General features: G+C 39.4%; 1 protein-coding gene across 1 annotated transcript; it reads left to right on the forward strand.

The window, feature by feature from the left end:
- Positions 1 to 1,563: 1,563 nt before the first annotated feature.
- Positions 1,564 to 10,531, forward strand: smu1a (SMU1 DNA replication regulator and spliceosomal factor a). Its single transcript, XM_046031231.1, has 12 exons — positions 1,564 to 1,707; positions 3,437 to 3,647; positions 4,861 to 5,013; positions 5,372 to 5,482; positions 5,638 to 5,766; positions 5,950 to 6,069; positions 6,177 to 6,293; positions 7,368 to 7,495; positions 7,629 to 7,755; positions 7,850 to 8,017; positions 8,630 to 8,782; positions 9,457 to 10,531. The coding sequence occupies exons 1-12, from the start codon at positions 1,682 to 1,684 to the stop codon at positions 9,553 to 9,555; spliced, it is 1,542 nt and encodes a 513-aa protein (XP_045887187.1). The 5' UTR covers positions 1,564 to 1,681; the 3' UTR covers positions 9,556 to 10,531.
- The last annotated feature ends 369 nt before the right edge of the window (positions 10,532 to 10,900 follow it).

Genomic DNA, 10,900 nt, shown 5'->3' on the forward strand with positions numbered 1-10,900 from the left:
GTACAGTAAGCATTCTCAAAACAGCCTCTGCTTTGTCATGCCAGAGGACAGCAAAATTATATTGACGTCTTTCTTCTCCTCTTCTGTTAGGATAATATATTCAGAATCACTGCGGTGTTGTTGGTATTGTGTGAAAACACCACTCCTCCCCTCCCCATCCTCTGTATTTCTCCTCATCGCTTCCCAATATATTTCTCCATCTGCAAAGGCAAATGAAACCAAACAAGGTCTGCTGCGTTCTTGGTGCCAAATTCATTTCCAATGTGGATGGGGCTCATAGCGGGATTATGTCATGATTGCCCAAAACAATCAAACCCAGGCCGTGGGACTGCAGACTGAAGTGGTGCTGCACTGAGCATCATAATCATCATAACCTTGAAAGACCTTCACTGGCAGAGAGAAGAGAGTCAAGAGGACCTCTGAGTGATAGCTGTGCAGATAGCACCCTCTGTTGGTCATCTTGAAGAAAAACTAGTAATGGCATTAAAGGAGGTGGGGATGGCGATGCACATTAAGATTAGCACAAAAGGCCCATCACAATACATGCTTTGACATCATATAGAATGAGACAAGAAGAAAACCAGTCCAATGAAAACAATATTGATAAATAGTTATCCTGATATATTTTCATGTTCAACTAACTTCAAGCAGAAAAGTAATCTTAATGGGGGGGGATGCTGACATGTCCCCACCACATTTTGAAAGATTTTGTCCCCATAACTTTTTGAAAGCATTTGTTAAAAATGTTCTGAAAATATCTTGCACCAAGAAATTTTAACTAACAAATGAAAATGCTTTGTAAAAGATTTATTTGCACAATAAAAAACATGCAATGCAATTTAAATGTAGAAGAAACAAATGAGCATTGTCCAAAAAAAGTAACTTAAGCTACAAAAAACAAGCAGCTGATTACTGCATTATATTCTGAAATATTTTTAGATTTATGAATTTTATCCTAGCATCTGAATTTCTCTTTATATAAATAAAGCAGAAAATGTCTCCAAAAAACAGGAAATTAAGTGTTTAATGCTCAAAATCTTCTGGAGGAGGACACCCAGACGCCCCACTCATTTATTTCAGCATTTCATATTTATTCAAAATCGTGTCAGAAATTTTCTCATCTTGTTTTTGACAGTCGTCAAATTTTGTGGTACACTTGTGCCGTCATGCCCCTAATCTGTGCCTTTATGTCCCCACCACTTTTTAACACAAAGTGACGCCCCTTGTGTGGATGGATGAATTGGTGGAGTTTAATTAAACTGAAAATATAGACACATTCAATTATATTTACTAGGTAGAAAGAAACTTACTTGACATGAGAACAATATCATATCCCAGACTGAAATCAACAATTGACAGTGTTTTCAAAAGAACGTAGGGTGTAAGGCTGGTTGTACGTTATAGCCTCATGTTAAATCATATCCACCTCGTGTTCATATAATATAAACTTACCTTCATGTTGTGAGCCTTGTGCATGTTGTTCCTAAACACAAATTCAGAGGTGTACATACAGGGGCAGCTTATTTTGAACCTCAATAAACGTTTTATTTTGAAGATCTTGACTCCTCCCAGTACTTCCGTGTTTGCGTCGTTCTGTCCTGCGTGTTTCTAGCATACACTGTGTGGTTTCTTGCTGCAGACTCGAGAGTATCTTGTGGCTACTGTTTTGAGATAAATAATCATGTCTTTGGAGGTGGAATCCGCAGAGTAAGTAGACCAGTTAATTACCCTTAAATAAAAAAAAATCGCCTGCTAATAACGCCACATTTGATCGTAGTGTCTGTTAATGAGGCCTGACTCATCCTTGCTGCAGTCCACTAGCGTTAGCGGGTTAAGCTAAGCTAACAAGCTAACTTACGTTCAACCCCATGGATGTTATTTGCTCTTGAATATCGAAGTGACGGTAATATCACTCTGACGTGTTGCTCCGTTATTTATAATATCACATTACTTTGCATTTTTAGTCGCCACGATAATTTAAAGAAAGCCAAGTTATGTGAGTTTGAATAAGTTAGCATTAGCTAACGCTAATGTTACACTGTCTCTTGCCACCATACACGGTAACGTTAGCCACAGATACTGCTCCAACCGGAGATGTTAAGTTTAATTATTAAAGCAAAGTTGAGCAGCAAACAAATTATTAAAGTGACCAAATTTGTTTTCATACTAAATGTTCCTAATATAGTTCTTAAGTGAGATGTCTGGCAGTTTGGTATTTCTTAACTGGTGTTGAAATCAGTGTTTGAGAGTCTAAACATAAATCTATAATCAAAAGAGTCGGCACATTACAAACTAAATGTGCAAACAATGCACTGTTTCTAAATTTCCACAAACCAGTCTGTGGCATTTAGAGATAAAACGCTACGAAAATATCATATCACGATTATAGTGACCAAAACTATCATGGTGATCAGTATTATGACTGTATTGTTCAAATGTGCTGATACACACACTGAAACTATTTCACCAAGTTTTATATTTAAAACCACAAATAAAAGGATAACAGACAATTAAATAAAATATTATTTTATATCATCACATCACAAGTAAATGCAATGACCCCATGCACAATTACATGAATACAAATGAGTCTGAAGAAGACAGTGATAGTAGTTGCAATGAGCCGAACAACTGACATAAATGCACAGGAGTCTGCAGCGTTTGTCCTGTTCAAACACTTTTCCAAGTAATTCGATGACTGTCAGATTTTACAACAACAAATGTCGTTGGGGTGACTGAACTGTGCTGTGAGCGAATAGTCTGCAGACACACAACGAATACAGCAGCAGAACAACGTGTAGTGTTTTTACAAGAGTAGCTAACGCTGAGGGCTTCAATTTACAAGCTGTTAGCAAGTCAGACAGACAAACCAAAGCTAAAAGGGAACTCACCCTGCATTCACTATAAGGCAATTTTCTTCCATCAAGTTTCCCTCAGCACTCTTCTATAAAAACCAAATTGTGACAAGACTTCTGACAGGCTGAAAAATCTCCGCAGTGCTGTGAATTGTCATTGAGCCAAACAAACCCACTTTATGTGCTGCTCATGCGCGCCTGCTTTTGAGAAACTGTTGCAAACTTTGGTGAAAGCTCGACAGGTTTTTACTCTGAGTCTGGTATTCAAACACGGTTATAATGGCAATTAAAAAGTGTGCGGTAATCCCTAGTTGCATTTCTGTACTTCAATATTCGCTAATAATATTGGCTGTATGAGTTATCGATTGGGCTCTATTTCCTACCACCAGGGATGTTCCTAACCACTTATTTAACTTTGGAGGTGGCAGGAGGAAAACAAATGTTGAAAAGTCAATTGTTATTCTTATTAAAAGATCCCCCAACATCTAGTTATGACTCCTTATTCAACACTGTAATTGAATTTGCTTCAGCTGACCTCTCTTCCAACATATGTTTATCCAAATGACTTGTGTTTTCCGCAGCGTGATCCGTCTGATTATGCAGTACTTGAAGGAGAATAATCTGCACCGAACTCTGGCCACGCTGCAGGAGGAGACCACAGTGTCTCTGAACACTGTGGACAGTATAGAGAGCTTTGTGGCAGACATAAACAGCGGCCACTGGGATACAGTCCTGCAAGCCATCCAGTCCCTCAAGCTGCCAGATAAGACCCTGATAGACCTTTATGAACAGGTGAGGTTTGTAAAAAAAATTGTGGTCACCCAGGGAAGAGGCACATGAATTCATCCAATTAGCATAGCCATCTAGTTGGCTACATCACCCTATGGGTTTATTCACGTAGCTCAAATGCGCTAGTCAGTGAGGTTAAATGTAATACAAATAAGTTTGAAAAAAAGAAGTAAGAGGACATTAAATACCACACTCTGTAAGATTCGCATTAAAAGATGATTGTGGACGCCTTAGATATCTTATTCTAAAATTGTCATATTGTCCAACACTACATTGAACTGATACTTGTCATCTAGCTGATCATCTCTAGTGTTAAATAGACTGTAATGGCGCCATTTGCACAGCCTTCAGGAGCAGGTTCAGGTTTCAGTATCTTGTCCAAGGCCACCTAGACAAGCAGGCTGGTGGAAGCCAGAAATTGAACGGCTCTACCTGCAGCTGCTTGCAGCGTTGTCTTTACAAAGACAAGTGTTGCAGTATGAGAGTTCTACCTGAAGAGAGGCTGTGAAGTCTTCATGTTCATGTTTCCACACACACTGTGCAATTTTTGGGATGTATATGTATATAAATAACTGTATACAGTTTTATTTTATGTTACCATATTTCAATATTATCCTAAAGTTAATATGGTTTGTGTGTAGCATGAAGGAACTACAAAATTTTTTTCGTTATGCAGCCTTGTGCTGTATAATGACTAATAAACTACCTTGTATTTGTATACAACATTATTTATCAAATTGGGTCGGACTTGATGAATTTAGCACAAGGATGCACATGTGACAGCGTCCGTTTTAAAATAAGATGTCTATACAGTATGGAAATAAGATTAATTGGATTATATCACAGAAAGTATAAAACACATTACCTTTTGTACAATAAAAGTAAATAGACGCATGTAATTTACTTTAGCGGACCATCTCGGGCCTCGGACGCCCCCCCACCACCACCATAGTCTATCCAAATCCTGTAGGAAACACTGAGTAAAAAGCACATTTTAACTATTTAATTTATGCAGTGGTAAAAAAAAAAGTGAATGTACTTGTTCGCTTTTTGTTGTATTCGGCCAAGAGTTTTCATTTCGGTGCATCCCTACCTCTTTCAGTTGATAAATTTTCAGATAAGTCAGTGTCAACAGATATTTCATTGAAAAGAACCAGGTGGATCACGCCTGAAGTCACGCTTTCTCTGAGTTCTGTCTGTGTTGTTTCGTGACCAGGTGGTGTTGGAGCTGATCGAGCTGAGAGAGTTGGGTGCAGCCCGTTCGCTCCTCAGGCAGACCGACCCTATGATCATGCTGAAACAGACGCAGCCAGAGAGATACATCCACCTGGAGAACCTGCTGGCTCGCTCTTACTTCGATCCCAGAGAGGTGAGTCCAAACCAGATGTGTAACAAGATGCAGTCTATGTTCTGGTATATTTCCATCTATCCAATCATTTTAGGATCAGTTGGTCAGGTTGGTCATTTTGCTTTCGGCTTCCAAATATCAAACACCCTTCATAAGATACACAGGTTCACTGTTGAGCATTATTTAAGGGTGACTCCTTTTAGCTAATTAATGTTAGAAGGATTCTTCATCCTCACAAGAACAAATGATGGAAATGTAATACGCTGCATATATCTGAATCTACCTTCAAAACTCAGATTGGAGAAATTCTGAATGTTGGATTAAGAGAATGTCTGAAAGATTACTGGAGTTTCTGATGTTTGTGTTTGTTTTTGTCCAGGCATATCCAGATGGCAGCAGTAAGGAGAAGCGCCGGGCCGCTATCGCCCAGGCCCTGGCCGGGGAGGTCAGTGTGGTGCCACCCTCTCGTCTCATGGCTCTGCTGGGACAGGTAAATGATCTAGAAACCTGCAGGTGTGATTAGTGTCATTCCTCAATAACAGACTCACCCTAAAATAACTAATTTGCATAGTTCCCATAGTTATGCTTCTATCACATAACGAGCTGATGATAATTTTATTCTCTGTCTACATTCTCCTCCCGTAGTCTCTGAAGTGGCAGCAGCATCAGGGCCTCCTGCCTCCTGGTATGACTATCGACTTGTTTAGGGGTAAAGCTGCCGTTAAAGATGTTGAAGAGGAGCGCTTCCCTACCCAGCTTGCCAGACACATCAAGGTACCCACACTGTCCCAAAGTATGGATCGTAGAAAGCAACAGTAATGGGCTGTTTCACTGTTCCAGGTGGCATTCAGCCAAGCATACTGTCATTTTAATTTTACACTTCAAAGAGTTATGGTAAATTTCATTAATTAAATGTTTTAAGTGTTCTTACATGACTTGTTTTTCATCCCTGCACAGTTTGGACAGAAATCTCACGTGGAGTGTTCCAGATTCTCCCCTGATGGTCAATACCTGGTCACTGGTTCTGTGGATGGCTTCATCGAGGTCTGGAACTTCACCACTGGCAAAATCAGAAAGGTATCTTATGCAAAAAATCGGCTCTTAAAACAAATTTTCTTACTGGTTTAATATAACAATACAGGCCTTCTGCTGACTTAAAAAAATGTGTGCATTGCATCCTTAAGGATCTGAAATACCAGGCTCAGGATAACTTCATGATGATGGACGATGCAGTGTTGTGTATGTGCTTCAGTCGAGACACAGAGATGTTGGCCACTGGAGCCCAGGATGGAAAAATCAAGGTGAAACGGTCCTTCTATTCCTCTTCTCTTTTATTGCTCTTACATCTTTTGTTACTATTACAGCTAAAAATAAAAATAGTTTGCTGAGCCGGTTGTTCTTCCTCTTGCACAGATGGATTACAGTGCTGTTTCTTAAAAAAAAAAATTGTACACTCCAGCCTATGAGGAGTTTGTTTATTGTTGGTGAGAAAACATGAAAACAAAATTGTTGTCGTGTTAAGCACAATGCATGGGATTTCTTTTGATGAGGTGTCTAAAGTCAGAGATAAACAAAACCTTTTCTGGTGTAATTAAATACAGCGCTGTCCAGCAGGAATATGTTGGGAATCTGCTTATTCCCAACATATTCCTTCAGCTTTTCTTTTGAACAAAAACATTATTTGTTTATTGATTATCTCATGTAACTATGAGAGTTTAACATAATATATAGTTTTTAATTCATAGTTTTCACATGACGTCACATTCCAAGAAAACTCTCCCTTGGAGGGCAAAAAAGACGTCATTTTTTTACGTTGCCTTCAACCAATAAGCAAGTGATGCACTGTTTTTTTTGCGTTGCCAAAATGCTGGATGGTTGTTGTGCTTTTGAATTTACTAATCGAGGAGACGAGCCTGGGCTGTGTTAGGTGAGGGATTCCCCAGAAGGTAAAAGTAAACATTACCGCAATCGAGCGGCGGCAGGGACCTGGCGGTTTTTAACGGTAGAAATGTGGCAGCGGATGCTGTAACGTTATATGGATCAGATATGCCCAACTCTTGTTATGAACACTTGTGTTCATATCTTTCTTTTTCTTTAGTTGAAAGGTGATCCAAATAAAATTTGACTGCTTTTGCGGCTTCTCAACGGGGGAGTCGCGGTGTGAGCCGCTATGTTGGTCTGTTGTTTTGCTCTCCAGGTCACCGCGCTATGAACTATGAATCGAAAGGCAATGCATGTAGTCAAAATTACAATATGGAATCATTATTTCCAGTAAATATAATCTTCTGTAATTTGATAGTATGATGTTCATGGTACTCATGATAGTTGCCTGCATGTGTCATGTTGCAAAAACAAATGAGTCCCTCTGTGTGTAGGTGTGGAAGATCCAGAGTGGTCAGTGTCTGAGGAGGTTTGAACGTGCCCACAGTAAAGGAGTAACATGCGTCAGTTTCTGTAAAGACAGCAGCCAGCTCCTCAGTGCCTCCTTCGACCAGACCATCAGGTAAACTCATATCTAAACAGAACACCTTTCACACTTTGTGGAGTTTGGAACAACAAAGACCAAACAACCTTTTTTTTTTTTTTAGGATAATTTTGTGAACATGCATTAAAGTTTCTATTTCTATTTGCTTAAGAATCCATGGACTGAAGTCGGGTAAAACCCTTAAGGAGTTCCGCGGCCACGCCTCATTTGTGAACGAGGCCACCTTCACTCCAGACGGCCACCACATCATCAGTGCTTCCTCGGACGGTACAGTCAAGGTGAGAGAAGCAACTTGCAACTATGGTATCTTTGTGTCTGTGTTATTCTGTGTGTGTCTGACTGTCTCATCTCACTGTGTTCGACCTGCTTCAGGTGTGGAACATGAAGACAACTGAGTGCTCCAACACCTTCAAGCCTCTGGGCACGTCAGCCGGCACCGACATCACAGTCAACAACGTCATCCTGCTGCCTAAGAACCCAGAGCACTTTGTAGTGTGTAACCGCTCCAACACTGTGGTCATCATGAATATGCAGGGACAGGTCAGTTTAAAATATGACTGCGCTAAACAGTCCAGCAGGAAACCGGCACCGTATTACTCCATGCATACTTCTAAGTGAGGAGAGGTTGATGAAATTGGCTTATGAGGTGTTATTTAAACTCCTTTCATACATGCAGTCTATACCATTTTCTGCATTGGATCAAGTGTGAATTGAAATTGACATTAAGGAAAATCTATATCTCCAATTTCCCACATAGTAACATTTTATTTCAACCAAATGCTGCTGATGTTTTTGTATCCGCGACTTGGTTACAGTTGCCTTCCTTGTCAGTGCTTTCGCAGGTGATTAGATAAACAAGCACTACAAGTTCAAAAAGCATGACTTATCTCAGTCTTAATGAATATTAAATACATTACAAGAACACCAGGCAAGAACAGCTTCTTGCCTGCAATATTTTTGAAAATAATGAGATACCTTTCCGTTCCACCGGCACTGAGTTCACAAAATTGTCATTTTGAGCTCAGTGTTTTTTCTTAAATACTGAGTAATAAACATGGATTACTGTACATTTTTAAAGGTGTTTGCTTATGAAACGGCGCCCGCCTGCCCTTTTGTGTGTGCCTGAATGCACTTGTGATTCTGGCTGTGCAGATCGTGAGGAGTTTCAGCTCTGGTAAGAGGGAAGGTGGAGACTTTGTGTGCTGCACTCTGTCGCCCCGCGGTGAGTGGATCTACTGCGTGGGTGAGGACTTTGTACTCTACTGCTTCAGCACCGTCACCGGCAAGCTGGAGAGAACGCTTACGGTATGTTACTGCACTCAGAAGAAGAGATCAAACTGTTCAAAAATATCACAGCTCATTCCCACCTCTGCTGTGCTACAAAAAGTTCTGACTGTAAAGGTTTGATTGAAGGTGAGGTTGATGCTTGTTTGTTTTTCTTATGAAATGGCTTGATAAATAAGTATAGTAAAAAAAAAAAATCAAACCTTTTATGATGCTGTAAAATACAATATACTGTATTTACAATGCACCAAATGGCCACTTACCAGCAAAAAGTCTCTGTGCATTGAAATGTTATTACACATGTTAATACCATTCAATGAAGCCAATTTAAGGATATTACCACTTGGCAAACACTTTAAATTGACACAGTGCATACAAAGGTTTGCTTATTTGTCTCTAGAGCAAGGAACTAACGCTGCCATGGGTTGAATTCCTGAGCGATTAGTGTAGCTAGAAATGCACAAGCTTTACTTAGGTTAAATGGTGAGCAAGTAAAAATAATCCTCACAAGAAGAATGTTAGGGTCTTAGATTATTTTTGTGTTGATGCCCGGCAGTAATTACATTTTTATTAAATTTACTTGGAACAATCTTGAGTTCTGATTGATCAATGGAGGTATGCTGGGGTCAGTTTTTTTGTTAATATTGTAACTTAATTTTAATTTTGCTTACACATCTTGCTTTTCCCCACTTCAGGTCCACGAGAAGGATGTAATCGGCATCGCCCACCACCCCCACCAGAACCTCATCAGCACCTACAGTGAGGATGGTCTGCTGAAACTCTGGAAGCCTTGAGGTGTTGTTCCCAAACTGAGATTGGATGTTCTCACACAGTACCTGCTCTCCTCACTCTGGACACTGCCCTGCCCATTTTATTTGCTTTTTGTCATCACTAGGGGGGTCGTGGTTTTGGTATACATGTTAATGATCTCAATAACACCAGCTGCAAGTTTTTTGAAAATGTGTACAGGAGCTTTAAGTTTGTTTTTTTACATTAAAGCTGTACAGCTGAATATTATCAACTAATGTCAGTTTAGGTGTTTGCACAGTAGAACCTCAGTTAGCTTAACCCGTAAGTCTGAGAAACTGTTGTCAGTTTGTCCAACAAATAAATGATTTTATGTGTATTTTACAAAGCAACATTGTTTGCTTTACAAATATGCTATTTATAAATCTGTAGGAGTTGGTGTCATGCTGTTTGAGTAGTGGATAGGAATTTGGCGGGTAAAAGGTGCTTCCATGTTTGTCGAGATTTCAAAAAGATCTGTTTCATTCATTCATCCATGATATTGTTTCAGTTACAATAAATAAGGTTCTGCTGTTCAACACCTCAGCTTTACAGACATTCAGTAACTTCTCTTTCTTTAAACTTCAGATACAGTAGGGGAGTTGTCAAATGTTCGCAGTGAGAGACTCCGTTCTTGTTTTGAAAATTCCACTTTTTTGTAAATATATTTTTTTATTAGCAATTTTGTTTTTCCAAGAAGACCTGGTTAAATAGTTTTGTTTGTGTTTTTCCCCCTTCTTTTTAAGTTCCAACAAGAATTGAATGGCATCACACCCAAATTCCTTTTTTATATATATACATATTTTGTTTGCTGAAATAATTATAATAAAAGTTATTTCAACATAGAGAATCAAATCATACATTAAATTTATTGTCAGGAATTTTCCAGACTGAGTACATGCATTGAGTGAGTCTTTCCTTGCTGCAAGTACACATTTCCCATTAATATGTCTCGTCTGTGCCATTAAAGCTTTTTAACCAGAACAGTGAAGTGAGCATCTTTTGAATTGTGGTAACCTGTGGTGTTGGAGAAATGGAATATCGACAGAATTGAAATTAATCAGAATTTTTAGAATACAAAAAAGAAACAAGGACACCAGATGTCACTACAGCCATTACTAAACATTGTATGGGAACTTCAGGGACTTAACTAACTATATGTGCAGCTATGCATGCTGTCTCTGTGTAATGGAAAGTGGGAAAGTTGACTGAATTTGATCCCTAAACAAACTCTGGTTGGATGGTTGTTGGTACAGCAGCTCTGCAGAGAGGAGTGTCAAGTCAGCGAGCAAGACAAATGCCAGGGTTTTGATTACGACTTCAAAATAAAAGCATGGATTCGCAAGCGTTAGC

The sequence above is a fragment of the Micropterus dolomieu genome, linkage group LG19 (genome assembly GCF_021292245.1).
Source record: "Micropterus dolomieu isolate WLL.071019.BEF.003 ecotype Adirondacks linkage group LG19, ASM2129224v1, whole genome shotgun sequence".
NCBI lineage: Eukaryota > Metazoa > Chordata > Actinopteri > Centrarchiformes > Centrarchidae > Micropterus > Micropterus dolomieu.

Coding starts and splice junctions, on each gene's coding strand:
- smu1a (XM_046031231.1), top strand. CDS start 1,682: ATGTCTTTGGAGGTGGAATCCGCAGA. Junction 5,483..5,637: donor TCATGGCTCTGCTGGGACAG/GTAAATGATCTA, acceptor CTCCTCCCGTAG/TCTCTGAAGTGGCAGCAGCA. Junction 6,070..6,176: donor CCACTGGCAAAATCAGAAAG/GTATCTTATGCA, acceptor TGCATCCTTAAG/GATCTGAAATACCAGGCTCA.